The sequence below is a fragment of the Typopeltis vanoorti genome, chromosome 6 (genome assembly GCF_054136105.1).
Source record: "Typopeltis vanoorti isolate ZY-2024b chromosome 6, IOZ_Tvanoo_1.0, whole genome shotgun sequence".
Taxonomy (NCBI): domain Eukaryota; kingdom Metazoa; phylum Arthropoda; class Arachnida; order Uropygi; family Thelyphonidae; genus Typopeltis; species Typopeltis vanoorti.
Window position 1 is genome coordinate 125,363,913 of NC_143554.1, and position 24,545 is coordinate 125,388,457.

General features: G+C 35.5%; 1 protein-coding gene across 4 annotated transcripts in view; it reads left to right on the forward strand.

The window, feature by feature from the left end:
• The window catches only part of LOC150105909 (uncharacterized), a 327,762-nt gene that overhangs the window by 103,075 nt on the left and 200,142 nt on the right, over nt 1-24,545 (forward strand). For 3 of the 4 annotated variants that reach the window (XM_090393671.1, XM_090393672.1, XM_090393670.1), the window contains 2 exons: nt 4,930-5,094; nt 15,283-15,598. In XM_090393671.1, coding sequence (XP_090249797.1) covers nt 4,981-5,094; nt 15,283-15,598 — 430 coding nt within the window. In that variant the 5' untranslated portion in view covers nt 4,930-4,980. The remainder of the gene's footprint in view (nt 1-4,929; nt 5,095-15,282; nt 15,599-24,545) is intronic. The other variant, XM_090393673.1, reaches the window with a different exon arrangement.

The window sequence follows — 24,545 nt, forward strand, 5'->3', positions numbered from 1 at the left end:
CCAGTGCACACTGTCGCAGTTTTTGTACACCCATTCCACATCAGGCTTTTATATAGTCTATCCATTCTCTGTATGGTCTACCTCTTCTGTTTAAACCATCCAAAATACCAAACATAAATGTCTTTATCTTCTGGTCCTTACTCATTCTACAAATGTGTCCAAATAATTGCAGCTTCTGTTTTATAATCTTCTTCATTAGATTCTGTTTTGGTTGTATCTTCTGATAGAGCTCTTCATTGGTGATTTTCTGTACCCATCCTATTCTTAGAATCTTCCTGTAACAAGTTCTTTCAAATGCCAAAATTCTTTTTCTTGATTCCTTATTTATTACCCACGTTTCGGATCTGTTCAGTATACCGCTGAAGATGCATGTTTCCAGTACTCTTAGTTTTGTTTGCAGACTGATCACTTTACTTTTCCAGATGTTATCCATGACCTTCAGATTTGTTCTTCCCTTTGCAATCCTGATCTTTATTTCTTTTTTACAGTCCAAGTCATATGTCAGTTTACTTCCCAAATATGTGAATTGTTCTACATTTTTTATATTAGTTCCATCCACTTGTATCTTTTGTTTCATGTTCTTCTCACCAAATACCATTGTCTTTGTTTTTTCCAAGTTCATAACAAGTCCAAATCTCTTCCCTTCCTCATTTAATAGTTTCAGTGTTTTTGTAGTTCTCTTTCGTCTTTTTCAATAATAACAATGTCATCTGCAAATCTCGGATTGTTAATTCTCATTCCGTGTACAGATATTCCTTTGGCATCTTCCTTCAATTTGTCCATTGCTCTTTCTAAATGTGCGATGAAAATGCTTGGTGATATTGGGTCTCCTTGTCTAGTATCTCTGCTTGTTTTAAACTATTTCCCCAAATCATCACCTATTCTAACTGCTGTAACTGCATTCTGATAAACATCTTTTAATATAGATATTAGTTTGTTTTATCAATTCCATAGGGTTTCAGAACTGCTAATGTCACTTTCAGGTCAATACTGTCAAATGCTTTCTGAAAATCAACAAAGCAAGTGTATATGTTTTTTGTTTTTTCTCCTAGCTTTCTCTGCTATTAACCTCATTGTCAAAAATCTGTTGAATTGTAGTTCTATCCTTCCTCAATCCTGCTTGCTCGTCTGCAAGGTATGCTTCCAATTGTGTTCTCAATCTTTCTGTCAATATGATCATCATCACTTTACCAAGGTGACTTATCAAGGCAATTGTTCTATGATTTTTACATGATAATTTGTGGGGAAGAGATCAATTGGAAGACAATATAAAAGATGGAATGAAATCATAACAGACACCGAGGCCTAATACAAGATAGGAAGATGATGGTGTGATAATATTGTAATGAACGTAATCTTTCTGAATTGCAAAAGTATATATCATAAGTTGGATAGGATTGCTAAAGTACAAAGCCAAAAAGCCTCAGTTTGGCATAAGTAAGATACTAAAATGAAGGATATTATGAATCCATCCAAATATAGAAAATATAGTAAGAAACTTTAAAGTTATGAAATTTACTATAGACCGTATCATAATATAACCCTTGGCATCCTTGTTGCCTTAGTATGCAATACTTAAGATGGAAGCACTTTCCAGGAACCCATACGAGGTGTGGCTATTAAATAACGAGAATGGTTGCAGAAAATGTGGTTTATTATTACAATTGTACAACTTAATTGTTATCCCCTTCAACATTACTCCTCTCCTTTGTCTATATACTGTTGCATACGAATTTTCCATTATTGGAAGCAGTGCTGTAAGTCATCAGGTGTTATCTGCTTCAGTAGCGCTGCTGTTTTCTTCTTTACTTCATCCACTGACTGAAAATGAGTGCCCTTCAGTGTGGATTTCAACTTTGGAAAAAGGTAAAAGTCGCATGGAGCAAATTCCGGCGAGTAAGGTGGATGGTCCAACATTGGGATCGTCCTCCTATCAGCCAGATACTGCTTTACAGACAGTGGGCTGGAGCGTTGTCCTGATGGAGAATCCAAGCATTGTTCTTCCACAGATCGGGTCTCTTCTTCCTCACTCATTCTCTCAGCTTGGCGAGAACCTCAAGGTAATAATGTAGGTTAACTATCTGACCATCTGGTATCCATTCAATCATTACCACACTATTTTTAAAAAAAAATATATATATATATATATATATGAGGTGGAATCAAAAAGTTTCGAGACTAGGTTTGTAACACGCCAACAGATGGTAGCACAAGGCTGCACACACAGTCACAGGGAGCACCTACCTTCATAAGTCAGTGTGCCAAAAGACATCGTCTTGTGTACGTCGGGAGCTTTGCAACTGATGCTATTCTGACCACCTGCATTACCACATCTGCGATTTCATCATGGACAGCAAGTTAGAACAAAGAGCAAACGTGAAATTCTGCATGAAACTGGGCAAATCTGCCACAGAGACGTTTGACATGATTCGGCAAGTTTACAGCGATGCTGCAATGAGTCGTTCGAGGTGTTTTGAGTGGCACGCGTGCTTCAAGAGTGGAAGAGCATCACTGGAAGATGATGAGAGATCAGGAAGACCTTCAACGAGCTCAACCCGCAAAAATGTCGAAATCATTCGGCAACTTGTGCATGAGGATCATCGGAGAACACTCCACAACATTGCTGCCATTGTCGGTGTGTCATATGGAACAGTGTAGGCAATCCTCACGTGCGATTTGAACTTGCGCCATGTTGCTGCCAAGTTCGTCCCCAGGCTGCTGACCCAGGAGCAGAAGGAACACCACGTCAAAGTCTGCCAAGAACTCCGTCAGCGTGACGTGGGTGATTCCTCCTTCATGTTGAGGATCATTACCGGTGACGAAACTTGGGTGTACGGGTATGACCCTGAGACGAAGCAACAGTCTTCACAGGGGAAGAGCCCATCATCTCCACGACCGAAAAAGGCGAGGCAGGTCCACAGCTTGACCAAATGCATTCTCATCGTCTTTTTCGACATTCGCAGCATTGCGCATCGAGAATTCATCCTCAGGGTATTAGCGAGTTCTACTGCAAGGTTTTGAGGCATCTGAGCGAGGACATTCGGCGAAAGCGATCAGATCTGTGGCTTGCGAAAAAACTGGATGTTCCACGACGACAATGCACCCTGTCACCGAGCTCTCCTCACACGTGAGTTTCTCACCAGAAACAACATGATTTCACTTCTGCACCCACCCTACTCGCCAGATTTGGCTCCTGCAGACTTCACCCTCTTCCCAAAGATGAAGATCCAGCTCATAGGTCACCGTTTTGACACCATTGCAGAGATCAGCACGAATCGCAGAAGGTGCTTGACATGCTTCAAAAAGAAGACTTCCAGGACACATTCCAGAAGTGGTAAGAACGCTGGGAGCACTGTATTGATATACAAGGGGACTATTTTGAAGGTGATAGTGTGTAAACATAGATAAATAAAGTAATTTCTCGTAAACAGAGCTAGTCTCGAAACCTTTTGATACCACCTCATATATATATCATACCACACTATTAAAAAAAAAAAAAAAAATAGTGTGGTAATGATTGAATGGGTCCCAGAGGGTCAGGCAGTTAACCAATATTACCTTGAGGTTCTGGCCAAGCTGAGAGAACGAGTGAGGAAGAAGAGACCCGATCTGTGGAAGAACAATGCTTGGATTCTCCATCAGGACAACGCTCCAGCCCACAGTGCATTGTCTGTAAAGCAGTATCTGCCAAGCTGAGAGAACTATTGATTAAAAAAAAAAAACAATCAGCATTGCCTTCAGTTTTGACTTGCTCATTCTTGCTTTTTCATTCTCGGTAATGTGGAAGTTTTCCAGTGCATTGATTGTATCTTTGTTTCTAGACTTAGTTCCATGCGACTTTTATCTTTTTCCAAAGTTGAAATCCGCATTGAAGGGCACCCATTTTCATTCAGTGGATGAGGTAAAGTAGAAAACGGCAGCACTACTGAAGCAGATAACACCTGATGACTTGCAGCACTGTTTCCAATAATGGAAAATTCGTATGCATTGGTGTATGGATAGAGGAGGGGAGTATGTTGAAGGGGTATAACAGTTAAGTTGTACAATTGTAATAATAAACCACATTTTTGCAACCAGTCTCATTATTTAATAGCCACACCTCGTATGTTTGCCTTTTATGAGTGCTTAAGTTAGATTTCACTGGCCTGATAGCTGTTTTCAAAATTTTGGTTCTCATCAGAAACCTAAAGAGCAAAAGTTTATTCAAAAATACCTTAGCAATCTTATGTTAGAAAGTTATATTCATCATAAGCGAACCTCTTAATAGGTGCATTACTAAAGTACAGAACTGAAATGCTTCAATTTGGCATAAATAAGATTTTAAAATGAAGACAGTGAAAAAATTGTTTTAAAATTTACTACCAGAGAGCTTAAGCATTAGATTGGATTGTTTTGGGGTTTGTATAAAGCAATTCAAGTCATGATCTTCTGCTCTTTGTATGAAAATTCTGTGTCTTGGAGCTGCATGTTATTTAGAAGTCAATTTGGCTTTTTGCAGAGATTAAAATATAATTATAGAAATGATCGAAGGATCAAGAAAGGTATGTTTTATTCCAACTCTAGACAGCTCTGTTCGTTAAAAATTGAATAGCCCTTTACATGCTGGTGATATATAATTTTATACATTCTGCAAAGTACACTTAAAAATTCCAGGTGCATAAACAGTAATCTCTGGCCATGAGTGATCATTTCTGCAGCAGGATTTGGCTGTAGACTTTTCTTTCTACAGGGGGGGGCTGTAGATCATTACTAAGATATTAAGGACTGGATATGTGAATGAAAGAAACTATAGCCACCCTCAATTATTGATTCTTTGATAGTCAGTATAACAGTGATAATTTTAGTAGGGGAAAATTGCATTATTTTAGATTGCCAGTGTTATTATCTATAATAACTGCAATTTTTTTTTTTTTCCTCTCTCTCCCACAGTTAGAATGTGAAGTGTAGCAGCCATTTACAAGAGACCCTCAACATTTTGCCATGTCATTAAGGCACAAAGATCTATGGAGAGGTAATGAAAGTGGGGGACAAACAGCAAATGTTAGAGAATTAGCTCCTGACATTAAGAAAATTAGTGTTTTAAAAAAGATGAAGGTAGGAAGCAGAGGAATTTGTAATCAGTATACAAAATAATATCTTTAAACATATCTAGTACTTGAAGTTATTACCATACTACTCCTTTCCAGTATATTTTTCAAACTATCTTGTTTCTTTATTGATATTCACTAAAATAGAAAGGTTGTGAAGAGTATATTCAAGAAATAAATTATCCCATTTCCTTTTCTACCATCGGTTAAGAAGAATGCATTCATTAATTTAATTTTTTTAATTGTATAGCAGTTATTCTAATTAATTTTTTACATTTTAAGGATTTAAGAAAATCATTAAAATATAAAATTGCTTCTTTGAATATGAATTATAAATGCAGAATTACAACCAACAAAATTAGAAGTTAAAGAGGATATTAGATCTGAGGGAGATGTTTCATTTCAGGCTGTCTGGTGTTAGATAGAGGCACATAGGACACAATACATTGTTGGGGTGCTGCTATAGACCGGAAGGGGGGGGGGGTCCACAGAAAGATGTAGATGCCACTTATTGACAGATTAGCACAATGAATGTAGGTAAACAATTATTATGGGAGATTTTAACTATAGGGGCATCGATTGGAGGGAGAAAAGGAGACATGGCAAGATGGAAGTGGGATTTACAGTTACTAATTGATAATTACATGAAACAACATGTTATAGAGAGGTCAAGAGGGTTTGAGGGTGTTGAATCTGATAATAGCATCAGATGTTTCCATAACCAAGGTAGATCATTCTGCCTCCATTTGGGAAAAGTGATCGGTCTTGTTCTGGGAAGTTGCCAAACATGAAGTTATCTATCAATAAAGGGGTTTATGTTCAACTATAAGGCTGGTGATTATGAGAGACTCAGGAGTCATCTTGAAACAGTGTCATGGCTTGAGAAGCTACAAGGAAAGAATTGCATGGCAAGTAGTCAGAGATTGTTTGAGAGTAGCAGTATCAGAATGCATACCCGAGGTCAGGAGGATAAACCAAGTTGGAATTAAGTGGATGATTAGGGATATAAAAGGCTAGAGCTGAAAAAAAAAAAAAAAACATTGTGGAGGAAATATAAAGAAAAAAGTGATCAGCATATGTGAGCAGTATTAAGTGCAAGCAAGAAGGGTGACTAGTATGGTAAGGAAGGCCAAGTCAGACTATGAAAGAGAATTAGCCAAACTTGCCAAAGTAAATGTAAAAAGTGTTTTTTTTTTTTTTACATTATGTAGCAAGTGAGAAGGGAAATGACTTTAAACAATGCTCATGGTTAGAAGATGACTGAACCAAAAGAAATAGTTGAGTTGCTGAGTGATCATTTTGCAAAGGTGTATAATCCAGGTGGTGATTTTACAGTTGCTGATATTACAGATATGCATATCAACATTGAAGTAGATGAACGTTGAAATTTTTTTCACTTGGTTATGCTATAAATTAAAGATTCCAGGAAATTATATTCTTGGTTTCATCCTTTATCCAAGTGTAAACAAACAAAGTTTGCACGTGAAGTTACTTCACGACTGAATTACTTGTATATATAGAGGCTAATGACTTCACATCAGTTGTCTTAGTATTCCATAATGCACTGCACATACCCTTACGGACATATATAATGCTATGCATTATGGGAAGGGCCACTACCCAGACTGTTTCTGACCTTTGTTGAGGTTTCATCAGTGGAAGCCAGACCTAGAAGTGATACGAAGGTTGATGTAATGCAGAAGTCATCACTTCTGCAGAAGTGATGTGTAGGGGACATAGGAGAGGATAGCTTAATTATGAGTGAGCAGGAGATATTTGAAGAAATAAACAATGTCAGTAAGGTGATAGTATTTGATGACATATCACCATCTTAAGGTAATGTTCCAGAGTATTGGCATGCCTGTTTAATAAGAGTCTTACAACAGCACAGATATAACGCAGTATTCTCTGTGGTTATCAGCGTGGGTTTGTTAAAGGGAGATAATGTTTTTCTTTTTCTAACTCATATATTATAACAAGTGACAAATGTCTTGGTCAAGGGACATTCGTATACAGTGGTATACTTAGATTTTGCAAAAGCTTTTGATAGGCTGCCACACTAAAAAACTGTTAAATAACTTGAAATGGATGGGATTGGATAACAGACATCTGAGTTGGGTTGATGACTGGCTGTCAGATAGGTATCATAAAGTTGTATATGAGGATGCACAAAGAGGAAGGTCACTAGTGGTGTGCCACAGAGATCAGTTTTGGGACCATTGTTCTTCAGTTTGTGTATTAATGATACTGGGATAGGTTTAACTTATGATAGGCAGATGATGCAAAATTGGGGAGTGCAATGCAGAGTCATGCAGATGTTATGGCCATACAGGAGGACTTGAATAGATTGCATGAATGGGAACTGTGAATTCAATGTTGCAAAGTGTGAGGTTTTCAAATTTGGTAAGCAACAATGGAATGCAAAGTATACACTTGGTGGAGAAACTTTAAAAGAGGTAGAGGAGAAGAAGAGATCTGGGAGTGGTGGTGGGGACCTGAAATTTAGGAGCCACATTGCACAAATTGTGAAGTCATCGCATCGAATAATGGCAATGATGCAAAGGACCCTGACTTGTAGAAATAAAGAGATTATTATGGCATCATATTATGAGGCCTTGATCAGGCAGCATATGGATTATAATGCACAGATTTTGTCACTTGGTTTTTATGGTGACGAGGTTATGTTATGTTAGAAAGGGTCCAGAGAAGATTCACAAAGGTGGTCAGTGTCTTTGGAATGTGGAGTACGAGAACAGATTGAGAGAATGTAAATTGCAAAGCCTTGTGAATAGGAATAGGAGGATATGATTGAGATATATAAGTTAAGGTTTGTTATCAGGTTGACGTGGAAGAGATTTTTGTAGAATGGGAGTGGGAGGGAATTCGTAGAATGAGGAGAGTGTGAGGAGAAGGCTCTTTACATGTCATTAACAATGACATAGTCAAATGAGGCTTTTCTTATTTCTTGCATCTTCTCTCCGTGAATTTGTGCATGTTTGTTAAAACATGGTGTTAATAATGAGTATTTGTTCTGATAGATAGGTTTATACTTTGGTTATTCATAATTATTATTTTTCAAGGAAATAACGTATACTAAAATATTAATTATAATAACTTTAATACGTTCCTATATTTTGACATCATTACGTTGTCATTCTCAGGGATCACAAAAACAGTATGCGCATGCAGTCATTAACACTGAGGCTGAAGAAAACAGCCAAAGTCATGTCTACAGTACTAATTGGCACTCCCTAGTCGGCTTGATTGGGTGGTCTCTGCTGTTGGGCTGAAGATCTGAGGATGAGTACATCCCAAATTTGGGGCAATATTATGCATGCAAATTTGCTGAGGTTTAGAAAGTTTTTCAGGGTTGAGGCAGATTCCAGGAATAGCCTCTTGTATTAGTATTTACTGCAGTGTAATAGCGTGGCCTTCTTCCAGCATATCCCATGGTGAGTGTCCAAAGCATGGTCAACAATTCCTGAGCAGCTGTAATGGTGGAACCAGATGTAGTCCTTGTTAAGAAATTCTGATATTGGCCATAGTAGGACAATTTGCGACTGCAAGGGACAAGGTAGAAGCCTAGTAGATCTAAGAAATGTGGCTGGTCATTGGTGGAGCAGATAAGGGATGCCAGTTTTTTATGTGGTCTATGAGTAGTTGTAAGATTGTATTTCCTTAGGATTTTTGTCAATTTTTCAGATATCCCCAGGATATATGGAATGGTGATAGATCTTGAGTAATCTCTGCTCTGGAGGGGGGAGGGGAATTGCAGTTACAGTGTTTTAATATTTTTTTGAGGATTGTAGTCATTGGCTAAGAAAGTGTTGAGAATGTGATCAAGTTCAGTAGTTAGGGCACTGTTATCAGAACTTTGCCCTGTTATATAGAGTTTTTATAATCCCATATTGTTGGGAGGTGGAGTGACTGCTGGTGAATGTATACTACGTGTGCGTGTGCAATTTCTGTAAACAGAAAATGCGAGGCATTCATCAAGCTGGTATGTAATCAGCATATAAGAATGGGAAACTGTTGTTGTTTTCTTTTTCTAAGCAAACACATCTAAACAATCACAGTTTACCTTAGAAAAGGTAAACAACAACCATCTCCCATTCCTACACACTCTGATTACACACCAGCCTGATGGATGCTTGGCATTCTCTGTTTACAGAAAACTCACACGTATAAGTAGATACATTCATCAGCAGTCACACCCTCCCCCAACAATATGGGATTATAAAAATCCTATATAACAGGACAAAATTAATCAGTTCTGATAACAGTGCCCTAGCCACTGGCTACTTCTTTTCAGCCATTTTCTGTCCACTGCTGGATGAAGGCCTCCTCCAGTTTTTTCCACCTTTCTCTGTTCTTGGCAATTGTTGACCAATTTTCCCCAACAAAATTTGACAATTCATCACTCTACTTTCTTTTAGGACATCCTCTTCCTCGTTTCCCTTCTTTTGGAATCCAGTTCGTGCGTATGGTGGTCCATTGCTCATCTCTTCTGGATAGATGTCCATCCCATTTCCATTTTAGTCGCTTATGGTGCACAAGTTGTGAAGTCATCACATCGAATAATGGCAATGATGCAAAGTACCCTGACTTGTAGAAATAAAGAGATTTCAGTGATGTGAGCCTGGCTTCTTATTCAGGTGTTTTGTTTTTTATCTTTTAATGTGATGTCTATCATCAACTTCTCCAGTTTTCTTTGAGTTGTTGTTAGTTTATTTGCCATTGCTTTTGTTAGAGACTCAAGTTTCACAACCATATGCGTGATGACTGGAAGTATACACTGGTTAAATGTCTTCCTTTTTTTAAACATATTGGGACATCATTGTTTTGAAAAATGCTTTTCAATTTTCTGAATTCACTACAGGCAAGTTGAACTCTCCTATTTATTTCCTTTTGGAGTCCACAGTTTAGATCAATGAGATGACCTAAGTATGTATATGAATAGACTCTTTCCAAGAAATTGTTTCCACTGGCTACAACCCCCACAAAATCTGCCAAATATTAAAAACTGTAACTGCAATCCTCTCCCCCCTCCCACTTCAGAGCAGAGAGTATGCAAAATCTATTACTATTCCATTTATCCAAGGCTCATCAAGAAATTAACAAAAATCCTAAAGAAATACCACTTTACAACCACATAAAAATTGGCATCCCTTATCTGCTCCACCAAACACCAGCCACATTCCTTAGACCTACCAGGTCCCTTGCAGTTGTAAACTGTCCTGCTTCGGCCAAACAGGAGACAGCAAATGTCAGAATTTATGAACACAATGACTACATCTGATTCCACCATTACAGCCACTCAGGACTTGCTGCCATGTTTTAGACAACCACAATAGGATATGCCGGAAGAAGACTTTCCAAACCTCAACAAATTTTGGTGTATGAGACTGTCCCAAATTTGGGAAGCACTCATCCCCAGATCTTCAGCCTGACTTTGGTTGCCTTTCTTAGCCTCATTTGCTCAGTGTTAGTGCTTGCATGCACATCTCATTGTTTTTGTGATTACTGATGATGGCAATGTAACATTGTTGAAATATATAAAAGTATTAATTAAAGTTATTATAATAAATACTTTAGTATATGTTATTTCCTGAAAAATAATGGTTAATGACTAGATCATATCCTGAGCAGAAATCCAGCAGATACTATTATTATCAGCCTTGCCCTTTTCTCCAAATTTTCCCAAAACATTTCTTACCTTACTTGCCTGATGAGATTTACTTCCTTTTCTGTTGTTCTCCAATGAGTACCACTTTTTCCATTTTCTTTGTTAGCTAGCTGCTCTAATTCTAAAAATTCCTCCACTTAATCCTTAGGAGAAACTTTTCTAGGAGCAGGTACAAATAAGTTTCATTGTCCATTTCCCCATTTTGAAGTTTGCCCATTTAACTCTATTTGAAATTGCTTCCAATCAAGAAGTTGTATCTTCATGTTTAATGTTGAGTGTTATTGCTATGCTTTCCTTTATTATTGCCTGAATGTAACATTCTATACTTATTTAATGTGATCTCTCCTGTTTTAGTCATCGTTGTCTCATTAATGACAATTATGTCCGTGTAGTACTTTTCCAGCTCTTTGCAAGTTCAGTTTTCTTTCCATTGATATTCCTATACTGACTTTTCAGTGTTCACCTTGGTTTTCTGACAAAAATGGTGGCCCTTGTTAAACCGGGCGATGTCCCAGCCAGCATGAAATTCTATCATGTTTATTTCTGGTTTAACCTCAAACCACCTTAGAATTTTTCAAGGATCAAAACATGAACCTCTTTTTATCTTTTATTGTGTAATTGCTCATTCCATCTTAATTCACTAGAATTTCCTTCATTGTTCTTCATTATCATTATTTTAACTTTTTACTGTACAATTTATTTGTGCCTATTCCCAAAGATAAACTATAGATTGTAGACCCATGAAATGTAGTGGTGCGACCTTTGTGTCACTTGACTCAAAATATACTGTTTTACTTAGGAGATTCACTAGACTCTCTTAAGTAAATTCACTAGATTTTCCTTCATTGTTCTTCAGTATTTTAACTTTTTGCTGTACAATTTATTTGTGTCTGTTCCCAAAGATAAACTAATTTTACATTTATGAAATAAAATAAGTTATTTATATCTAAATTATCTATCTAAATAAGTAAGTTATCCATCTTTTATTTTTAAAATCAATGCAGTAGAACAAGATAATATAATATATGTTCTCTCATTTTATTGACAATATTGTGAAAATTATTTTTGTGCTCTTTTAAATGCTTATATTGAAAATCATTATGTTAAATATTTATAAATAAGAATGTTTTATTATAACATTGTTATAATTAAACATTAAAACACTGTTATTGAAAAAAAATATGAATTTTTTTTTCTTTCCTTTATAATGACCCCACACATGAAGGATCACAAGTCCTGTAACACTACATTGCCCTGGAGAAAGAACTAGCCTATTGATATGTTTCTTAAAGACTTAGAGATTGTACTCAGTGGGGAAAAACCATATGGGGAGAGATTGTTCCAAAGAATTGAGGTAGATGGGATGAAGGACAATGAGAAGTTTGTTCTTTATATTTGTAGTTGAACAGTGTATGGATGTTGGCTAATGGCTGCTCTAGTTCTTTCATGGTTAGAAGAAACTAGAGGAATGGTAGTGCCATTTCAAAGGAGCAATGCCCATTATACTACCTTTAGAAAAGTCAAGTGCAGAAACAGAGCACTTATGGGAAAATGACTGAAATGAGTCTTTGTGGGAAAGGTCACATATTAAGCAGATTGCCGTCTTCTGTATATCAACAAATTCTTAGGGAGGTTTTAGGTGCACACCATCCCAAATGTGGAAACAATATTCCAAGGTTGCTTGGATCTGAGACTTATAAAGTGTTAGGCATTAGAGGAATAGAAATAATGTTTTTGAACAGAAAAAGAACACTGAACTTTTTAGAGACTGAGGAGGCTATGTATCCAATATATTTGTGCTAGGACAAACTGGATGTGATAGTCAGCCCAAGAAGAGAAAGGAAATTGGAACATTATCAAAAAAGAGTGAGGGAGTGAACTCAAGCATGCCTTACTTTCTTCCAGATAGTAAGGCAGGCTTGAATTTTTATGGCATTGAAATTTATAAGTTGTTTTCACACCCTTTGAAGAAGATGTTTAAGTCACTGGTTATGAAAGATCTTGAGGCTTCTATCATTTGAGTACTATAGGGTTTCTCAAATGAGGAAGAGGAATGACTTTTGTCTCCCTTTTGGGATACAGGCTGGACATGGTCTGCTTCCATGCTGTTGAGTAGATGCTATTAGATCCTTGTAAAATTCCATTATATGAATCATTACACATCGGTTTTAGGAATGAGTTATTCTGTTTTTATGAACAACAAATGATGTTAAAATGTATTACTCACTTTTCAATTTATGAGACTTTTTTTTTAATATCCAAATTTTATATATCCAGTAATATTTCACTAAAAACTCAGTTGCTCTCACTGTTAGCTTAAAATTGCTGCACATGATTTTCGTAGGATGTTCAGTCCAGTAATATCCAGTGCTTAACCACTATAGGTAGGATATGATGAAAATATATGAAACATATCCTATACAGATTAATTCAAAATTTATGTTAATTTTAAAGATTTCTAATTGCATCCCTTGCTCCATGAACTAAATTATAAATAGTTAATCTTTATCTATTTTTTTTCTACTGGTTTAAAAGTTCACAGAGAGTATTCAAAATCATTACTTCATTTACCATTTTGATAAAGAAATAAGATAATAATATCATTGTTTGTTGAAGTAGATCTTCTAAATTGAACAATTTCTATGTAATCTATTTCAGCCACCACCTTCTTTTCCATGTGTTGTTCAGCTGTTTGCTGAAATTATTCTCAGTTTTACAAATATATTTCTTGTTATATTTTCACCATATAAAATCATTTATGTTTATACAACAAAAAAGAAAGCTTTAGTGTTATTTTTTATTTAAAAAAAAAAAATCCAAATATTACTCCTATTGCTGCTGGCTGCCATTTCTGAAATAAGCTGTCTTTGAAATTCTATATACCAATCCTATATGTCTGAGGAAAAGGCTGAAGGCTTAGTTAATTCTCACTGCTATTGAAAAAGAAAAGAAATAGCACTTCCCAGAAGTCATACTAAAGGACCTCAAGCAATAGTATGGTATACGTCAAAATTGTTTTGTTTTTATCTGTTTGATTTGGAGATGCCCTTTTAAACAGAAATACTGATGCTTCTCGTATAGGCTGATACAGTATTTATGTCAAAACAATATCTGAGTTTATAATAATCACAGCTTCAGTTTTATTATTAAAAAAAATTATAAATGATCTTATACATTTACCTTGAAGGAAAGAGCTGTTTGAATTTAAAAAAAAAAAAGTGCAGATGTATTACATAGATGTTCAGCTTTTTCTGAGGTGGGGGAGTTAGCCACCAATTCAAACTGCAGGTTTTTACATTATAATTTATTTTCAAAACTTCTCAAGGCAATTGAAAACACAAATCACTTGGAGAGCATGTACTTATACATTTGAAATTAGTAGCAGTAAGCATGTTTCTGTTCAAATGTGCAGTAATTTCTTCTATGTACTACTGCAAGAAAATACCAAATAATAAGAAAATTATTGTACACGTTCGGTCTATATCTTATCTCTATTTAAAGTTACAGACAGACTGCATTCCATGCTGCTTAGTAGCACTGGCTCTGAGACTCAGCCATAAGCAGCAGTTAATCTGGTTATGGGTTCTTGGGTTCTCCTGAGTGTGAAAGATTATCACTCTCTTAATGGTGATAATTGATTGCTAGCGCTTACCTATGTTTCTCCAACTCTATCATATCCTTCACATCCACATATAGTTGAATGGAAATATATGTTTAGACCACTAGGGAGATTAATCCAATAGAGAGTACAGTTTGGTCAGCTAAATTCCAAATTCCCAGCCCATCATTGTTAGTTCAGTACTCAAGTGGATACCTACCTACCTACTATTGGAGGAGGGGGAAGCACACTGTGAAGGCAACGATTGGACATTAAGTCAGAAGCCCCAGTCAGTTCTCTGCATTCCTCAAAGGTGTTGTAGTCTCCTCCCAGTTATCTGGCTTTGAGCAGGTTTCCAAAAAAAATTAATTTCAATTTTTTGTTACATTTTTCACATTTTTTAAAATCAAAGTTATATTTCTTAACGTGCATATTTTCTTACAAAAAAGAAAAGGTCACAGTGTTTTTTGTATATTCATTGGAACACTATTGTATGTGTTAGAATAGTAGCAGGTAACAGGTAATAAACTGATTTGGAGGAAAATTGTAGATAGAAAGTTAGTAATGATGTAAATTTTTCTTGTAGTACTATCATATCCTGTACACCCCTTGAGAGTGCATGGCAGGAATTTGACGATGATAGAATAGTAGCATAAAGTAATATGTTGATAATTTTATGGGAAAAGTAGGGGGGGAGACTGGTTATGAAATGATTTTATTGCAGTTTTTTTCCCCACTCCTAAATTTACCACAGTAAGTGGACACCTGCTGTGAAATCCCACACACACATATATATACACACACTTTACTTTATATATTAGTATTTATATTTATAAACATTTTAGCAATTTATTACTTACTGAAACTTTTAATTGTTAAGCAGTACTAATTTTTGTTTTTCCAATATATAGACAATGAAGAAGAAACTGTTTGTTTTACGGGCTGAATCTTCATCTGGACCAGCCAGGCTAGAATATTATGACAGTGAGAAAAAGTGGAGAGCTGGAAATGATCCTAAAAGGAGTATTATCTTAAAAACTTGTTTTAATATTAGTCGAAAATCTGACACAAAACAAAAATATGCCATTGCCTTACACACAAAAGATGATTGTTTTGTGTTAGTATTGGAAAGTGAAGGAGAATTGGAAGAGTGGTTAACAATCATGTTAGAACTCCAACAAGGTGTAGCCATTCAAGAAGGAGAAAATAAACCCAAACCAATTTTCGGTAACAGAATGTTTCTTGATGTCTAGATGTTCTCTTGTATGAACTTCTCTTTTCCACTCTCACTTTGTATGTTTTCCAACTACTTAGGAAGTTTACTATGCACTTATCTTAGAATTTTGTTTTTACTTCTAATTAATATGCATTTTCCATTTTTATTTTTTATTCCTAGAAAGACTATTATAGGTTAATTTCTAATCAAGAACTAAAGCAACTTTTTCTAGATTTTTTTTTTTCTTCTCCAGCCATTTCTCAAGTTAGGTAATCTTTACTGCAGACAAGTGGGGTTTTCCTCTCAGAAACTTGAGTTTTAACCCTGGAAGTGAAAAAATTAACTGTACAACTCCCACTATTTCAGACAGCAATATACTAGTTAGGGTGCAGGAATATGAGATGGGTGGTTTTTCTGCTGTATCTCATCTTTAATGTATTGAAATCAGTAGTCTTGAACTCAGCTGTCATTGACATCCTAGAATGGAATAAGGTTGCCCACCAACCTGTCAAATTGATGCAAATTTGAAAAATGAAGTTATATATATATATATATAACTTCATTTTTCAAATTTTATATATATATATATATATATTTATATATTGCTGTTTGTATCAATCAGTAAAATTAAGACTCACTCATATCATATGCATAGCCAGCCTCATGGCCTGAAGGGGTTAACTTGCCTACTCTCCAATCAACAATTTCTTGACCTAAAGAAACTGTTAACGAACTCAAGCCTTTTCATGTAAAAACACTCAGAATATATGGAGCACCAAAAATCCACAAACAAGATACACCATTATGCCCAACTGTAGATAGTAAAAACAGTCCTACATACGAACTTGCTAAATGTTTAGCAAAAATACCAACTCCTGCTCGCAGGTAATTTTTCGTCTTTGGTTAAAATTTCTGCTCACCTAAAAAGTATACTAAAAGACCATGTTCAAAAGTTGAGACATAATGATTAGACAAAAATTTACCAATGTACCATTGACTGAGACCTGTGATTTGTTAGTCACATTCCCCCCCGGGATTTGAATTATTCAAATTTATTGTTGTCGTCATCTTCACCCATAGTCTATGTAGACCGTTGAGGTACTATAAAGGTGACAGTTCTAGCATGCTCTCTCTCTAGGTGTTTCTGTCTTGGAATTTTATTTACAAGGTGGAGAACAAAGAATTAGTCAATTTTCTGATATTATCTATTCAAGTGATTCTAGGTTCCCCCCCCCCCAAGTATTTTTTAACAGAAGTTAAGCCCTCTAGTGTTATTTTTGGTAAACTATTGAATCTAGCTACTGAGGTGTTTCTGACAGATTTTAGTGATATTTTCTTGTGTTCTGGCAATTGAGCAGCTTTTCCTTCTAACTTCATCATTTGTTACATATGCAGTGTATGGTATCTTCAAAAAGTTTTCAGTATCACTTCATCTCGAAGACAATAGTCTTTTCTCATCTTCTTTTAGCAATGTCCAAATCTCACATCTGTATAGTAAGACATAGTTAACAAAGGTATCAACAAGATATTCTAGTTAGCTGTATCCAAAGTGGCTGTAACTTCTAAAGGACCATAGTTGCTTGAATATCATGTTTAGACCAGCCATCTCTGTATCTCTGTGTTGTATGCTTCCAAAGTAGGTGAATTTTTCTACTTCCAGTTTTTCATCATTAACTTAAATTTTATAGGCTTATTGCTTGAAGATATCATTTTTGATTTGTGAATGCTGATCTTTAATCCATAATCACTAAATGTCTTAGAAACTCTGTTAATTCTTGTAACTGATATTCATCATCATCAAATTCCTGCCATGTACCCTCAAGGGGTGTACAGGATATGATAGTACTACATGAAAAAAAAAAAATTACATCATTACTAACTTCCTATCTACAATTTTCCTCCAAATCAGTCTGTTACTTGTCAAGACTCCAACATTATCAGATCTTATATTTCTATCATCTAAGGCACTTTGTATCGTATCAATCCACCTATATCTTGGTCTTCCTCTGGGTCGTTTTGCTGCCAACCTAGCAGAGAACACTTGTTTTGTAATTTTTCTTCGCCCATTCTGTTTAAGTGACCATACCACCTGAGATTAGCTCTGCTAACGCATTCCTGGATGCTGACAATGTCAAGCTCTTTCCTAATATCCTTGTTTTTAATATGATATTGTCATTGATGCCATCTGTTCACGCCTATAATCTTTCTCAGGACTCTCATATCTGCGGTCTCTAGTCTTTGGTCAAGTGTTTTACTTCTGACCCAGCTCTCAGATCCATAAGTTAAAACTGGTTTGAACACTGTTTTGTATACAGCTAATTTAGTGTTCCGACTAATTTCTCTCCTATTCCATATGAATTTATTCAATTGACTTCCCACCATACCAGCTTTGCTGATTCTGTTGTCTATTTCTATATTTAATTTACCATCTTCAGTAAAAATCGTGCCTAAGTAGCTGAAATGTTTTACTTGTTCCACAGGTTCTCCATTCACAACATAGTTGACATTTTCAATGATTCTGTCTATTTTCATTGTCTTTATCTTTTTATTGCTGACCTTCATACCATATCTATTACAACAGTTATTCAATTTAGTCAGAGAATCTTGCAGACTTGTAGCAGATTTATTTAGAAGTATAACATCGTCCGCATAGAGCAAAGAGCTGACATTAACATCTCCAATTTTGATATAATGTTTAATACCACTTTCCTTCATAATGTGATCCATATAGATAATGAATAACAGAGGGGATAATGTACATCCTTGTCTCACACCAGATTTAACATTAAACCATCTTCCTGTACTTCCTTCAATTCTAACTGCTGACTTACAACTCAAATAAAGACTAAGTATTACTTGATATAATGCCCCATTGACACTATATAACTGTAGCATATTGAATAGCTTCTCTCTTAGCACCTTGTCATATGCCTTTTCCAAATCGACAAAACTTAAACACAGGTCTTTGTTATATTCCCATGCTTTCTCGACTATTTGTCGTAAAGTGAAGATCTGATCCTGACAGCCTCTATTTTATTACGATATTCATTCTCTGCTATATATGCATCTCATGAGAAGAATAAAAATTCATTTATTGAGCTGTTGCTATTGGATGTTGTGAGTGCAAGCAGTATGAATGAATTCAAGAGTAAGTATGATAGCTGGTGCGTGTAGTATGTGGCCTACCTTGATGAGTCCCTGACTCCCTGGAGGTTTCTCTTAATAATAATAATAATAATATCAAACTTATCAGGCTGGTTATTTTGCATGGAAAGTAAAGATATATATATATACAAACAATTAGATAGGACAACTGTGGGATCCCCCCCCCCTTTCTACTGCTTTAGTCACTTTCTGCATAGAACACTTAGAAAACCCAAGCAATGATGATAATGTGTTTGTTATTTGGCCACATGCTCCAGACACAAATACATTTTTAATGCATTGAAATAGCCGACACCCTAAAATCCACTTTAATATGGAACAGAAATTCAATGACTGTGTGTCCTTTCCAAATACACTAATCACACACCTTCCTGATGGTTCATTATCTTTTTCCGTTTATAGAAAACCTGCACATACTATGAGATATTTGCACAATCAATCAGTCACACCATTATCCAGCTCAGCAATATGGTATCCTAAAAACATTAACTCAGAGAGCTATATATTCCATTGACAATGCTCTTATCACTTAACTCACTTATCTGTGTCACATTTTTAACCAATGGCTATAATTCCCAAAAAATAGAAAAAAAATACTAAATGCTTCTTGGAAATCCCTTTCATCTCTTAATACACAACACCACAGCAAAACTGTTATCACCATACATTTAGGACACATCCAAAAAAGATACCTAGAGTGCTTAATAAATATCAGCTGTGCACTACATTTAAACCATATATCAAATTGGCAACTCCCGTCTGTTCACCTAAGGACAAACTGTCTCCTTTAGCATATCCAGTAGTGTGTGAAGTGCCCTGTACTTGTGACCTGGCTAACTATGGATAAACAGGAAGAACTGTTGACATCTGCCTTGGAGAACATAAAAAATACATTTGGCACTGTCATGATGGCAAGTCAGGACTAACCAAAACAAAAGTGCTACACAGTCATAAGCAGTGGTGAGCTATAAGGGGCTCACGCGAGCCCTTTGTTAAATTTTTCTCAAATTTGCGAGCCCCTTGTTCTTGTTGTTTAATAATCTTGTAGAACTAGAAAATACCACCATGGAATGTATACATGCTACTATAATTGCTACTTTAAATTCATATGGATTTTCTGATAACTATATAAAAAATCATTTCATTGCATTTTGTTCTGATGGAGCTAGTGTAATGTTAGGAAACAAATCAGGTGTTGCAATCAAACTTCTACAAAAATTTCCGAACGTTGTGATTTGGCATGCGCTCATCATTTACACTTAGCATTTGACGATTCGATAAAAAACATTAAAGAAATAAATCATTTTGAAATATTTATGGATAAATTATGCTTTTTATCATCAATCACCAAAAAATCAACGAAAATTAAATACGATTGCAAAAGACCTTGGTATCGAAATTTTAAAGATCGGCCGTGTGTTTGGACGATGATGGGCTGCTTGCAGTTTACAAACGGCTCTTGCTTTGTGTAGAAATTACCCATGCAAGCATTTTGCATCAAATGATAAATATAAGGGCTTTTTAAACCCTTCTCAATTTGGAATTTTTAAAAGATCTAACATTAACGATTGATATCCTACAGGAATTATCATATCTGTCAGAAGCTCTACAAAGTTGCAATATAAGTATTATGAGGGCTAAGTTAGGCTTTTTTTTTTTTTTGCTCAACAATGCGAGCCCTTTGTTAAAATTTCCATAGCTCACCACTGATTATAAGTCAAAGAGACTGATTTTGAAATCCGCAGCAGCTTTATAACATTTCCCAAATCTCAAGTATGGCTGTATCCTTTTATCCAAAATCTGAGAGCGAGTCATTTTAAGATCAAATTAAGTTGTTTTCTCTTTCTTTATCCATAACAGATGGTATCAATTAGGACTTGAGTTCCTTGTGTTGTCTGTTACAATTTTGAAACTGACCCACTGTTAACTAAATTGTTGCTGGTTGCATACTGTGACAAATTGTTGTTTTTTTGCTCTGAAGATGCTTGATATAATGCCAGCAAAATATCAGCAAATAAGTTAAATAAATATTAATTATTTCTTATTATTCTTGTGTTGTGAATTAATACTGTTAAATAAACTAACATGAAATGCCAACACATATGCTTTTCTACTCGTTTATGAATAATCCTGCTGGCCTTGTTGTTCGAGTGGTTAGCATACCTGCTCTCCAACCAACAGGTTGCCGGTTAGAATCCTACTGTTCGTATGGATGTTTGTGATTGTCTTTAGGTGGGAGATGAATTTCATTGCCCGCTATAGGACTACTGCCCACATTATTGGAGGCTGGAAGTTGCTCGAAAAAGTTTCATGTTTGATCTCTAGAGCAGGATTTCCAGATTATATAAAAAAATAAATAAATAAATTAGAAATACAAAAAATATATAAAATTGATAAAAATAGAAAAAAAAATTTTTTTTAGCCCACCCACAGTACGAAATATAGGTTTGCTAATAACCTTTCGTGGATGGGAGCAGCAACAACAACAAAAAAAATCCTGCAGGAGGCATTGTCAAGATAACTGATAGGCAGATGACTGAATACTCTGTATGTTATACGGGAAACATATATGTGAGTCTTTCACCTTACCCTTCTTTATGTCATTTTTCATGGTTTGTTTGGAAATTAACCATGAAAGATGATGATGACTAAGTGCAGTAACACTGCAGATCAGAAAAAAAATCAGTAGCAAAGACATTGCAAAAAACCATCTGTACAAAAAAAAAACCTATCAACATTGGCATTAACACAAACCATAAGTGACATAAACACCATTTACATGCATCTAGACCAAACGTGTTATTTCTAACAGAACCTGAACTGATAGCCTTAGCAACTGTTGTGCATTTCTACTATCCAAACTGTGCTGCTTGGTTCTGCCACACTTTAGAATTATATGCAGTGTAGTTTGGATAACACTGCATTTCATCAAACCCTGGCACCCTGTGTATGAAATGCCAAACCAGCATCCCCTCTTTTTGATCTGCTTTGGCTCACAATTTCACAATAGAAGGATAACTTTAATGAGTGCAGATGATAGAGAGGTAACAGAGGCAGACGAAATTGTTGAGCTACTGAGTGATCTTCTGGTCCCATTCAAAGCTGTTGGATGCAAGTTTTGTCCATCTGTGCTGTCTCCTCTTTCTTACCCTAGTATTGTATCATCTACAGGGCTAATATCCTGGCTTCATTCTTCTTTTCCATAGATAACATGGCAAATTATCTCCTTCTTTGTTTAGAACATTTAACTCATAAATGCTGAGAAAGACATCAGAAGAATTTTGAAAAACTTGGATATTCCAGAGGTTGCTAGTCTTGATGGGATCCTGCCTGTTGTGCTCAAGAGATGTGCCCCTGAACTAATGCATATTCTTCAGTAAATTGTACTCAGCTGGCATCCACCCTACAGGATGGAAGCTAGCCCATGTACAGCCAGTTCCTCCTCCTCCCCAAAAAAATAAGGTAATAAATGTCTGCCATCAAGCTATTGCTGTCACCTCAGTTTTTTCAAAAGTAACAGAGAAGGTTATCAACAGTCAACTTATTCAACACTTGGAGAACTGCTGTCTAATTATTGACTACCAGTATGGATTTCACCAATCTGTCAGCAATTACCTGCTGCCCTCTAAGTGCAAAATTGTCGAGTAGTTGGCATAGCATAAAAACCTTAATATTTTTCAGTGGCAAATTGTGTCTTTGGAAAATGCAATGATTGATTTTATATATCACTATACCCTCATTTCTAGAGTGAAATATACCACATATGGCAAAACATTATGCATATTATATTGAAATTAAATAAATTATTAATTCAAGAAGCTATTTTACATAGGATTTTAATATGTATTTTAAACTGTTTGAAAATTTGCAGACTAAGTTAAAAAAAAAAAAAAAAAAAAATTTACCAACCCACCAATGGACCTCACACCACACTTCGAGAAATGCTATCATAAGTAATTGTGATAGAGGTTGAGAAAGATGACAACATCAAATACTTCATAAACACAACATTTATTTGAAAATTTCATGATAGCTCTGGAAGAAATGAAAGTGGGATTTGATGAAACCAAACACTTTTGGGTGAAAGAAGATTTAATGCTTCTATAAATTTCAATCTGAAACATACTATTCCATAAATAATTTTTTTTTTCATAAATTCCATAAATAATTTTCATTTATTCAATACTATGTCATAAGAAGAATCAAGTAAAAAGGAGAAAACATTATTTTCTCATTTTTACCTTATTACATTAAATGCACTAGGAAAAGAACAAGCAGGTTTCAGACCAGGACAAAGCACAAATGATCAACTATTCACCTTAAGACAGCTAATAGAAAAGACACTAGAGTACAACCAAAGTTGCTACATAAATTTTTCATAGACTTTCGTCAGGCATTTAATTCAATCCGTAGAAGAGAACTATGGAAGAATTTGGAATTCCCAACAAAACAATAAGAATAATAAAGAATCTGTATAATAAATCTGAAAGTGCAGTACGAATGAAGGACACCTTAACCAACTGGTTCCACACAGAGAGCAGAGTAAGACAGGGATGCAATCTGTCACCAGACCTGTTCAATCTTACACTGGAAGAAGTAACCAGTAAGGCTTTAAACAATGAAGACTCCGGAATCAAAATATACGGGAAAAATGTAACAAATTTAAAATTTGCAGATGACATTGCATTACTTGCAAACACAGAAGAAAATCTACAGTGAATTTCTGATAAAATAAAGGAGGAGTGTATAAAATTTGGATTAAACATAAATATAGACAAAACAAAAATTATGCAAATAGGAAAAAGAAGCACCAATCTGGAAATTGATAGTAAGAATCTAGAGCAGGTAGAAAACTTCACCTACCTTGGAGGAGTTATTGAATACAATGGTGAAATTACAAAAGATATAAACAGACGAATCAGTCAAGCATCCGAAACTTTTGGATGACTTAATAAAATATGGAAGTCAAGAGACATCAAACAAGTAACAAAAGTAAGAATCTGTGAAATAATGGTCCTCCCAATACTCTTCTATGGAAGTGAATGCTGGAAAACTACTGAAATGGGTTGTCTAAGAAGATTACTTGGAATATCTCTGCTGGATAGACTAAGAAACGAAGACATAAGGAAATGACTAAAAAAGAAATAACAATAATAGACAAAATCAAGAAAGAAGACTGCGATGGTTTGACCATGTGACCAGAATGGGAACAGAAAGACTACCATCTAAAGCCCTGAATACAACGATGGAAGGTAAAAGATCCAAAGGATGGCCCAGAATTAAATGGATAGACAAAATAAAAGAGGATCTGAAAACCAAATCACAACAAGTGACACCAAACTGGACAGAATTGTTCTGACTTTCCTGGGACAGACAGAAGTGGAAAGAGTTCATTCGGCCTCATCATCATCCACATAGATGATGGAAGAGAGAAGAAGAAGTAACCAGTATTTCAGACATTAAATGCAGTAAGTCCTTGTACTAAACAACCACCATGTATAAAAAGTGTCTGTAGAAAAACTTGCGCATACAGACTTATGTTGTGAGAATGAAAAATTATCCTAATTTCATGTTGCAAATAGCTATATAAACATGCCATACTTGTTCCCAAATGATTGTCTCAATGAAGTAAATTTTAAAACATAAGCATTTCTGTTTCAAGATAATCACATAACTTTTATTAATGTACATGTACTCACAGAAGCTGCCAAAGAGGAATTCTATGAAAAACTGGAACTACCTCGAATCCTTGAAAAAATTCCACAAGAGGATATATAATCATTCAATTAGGAG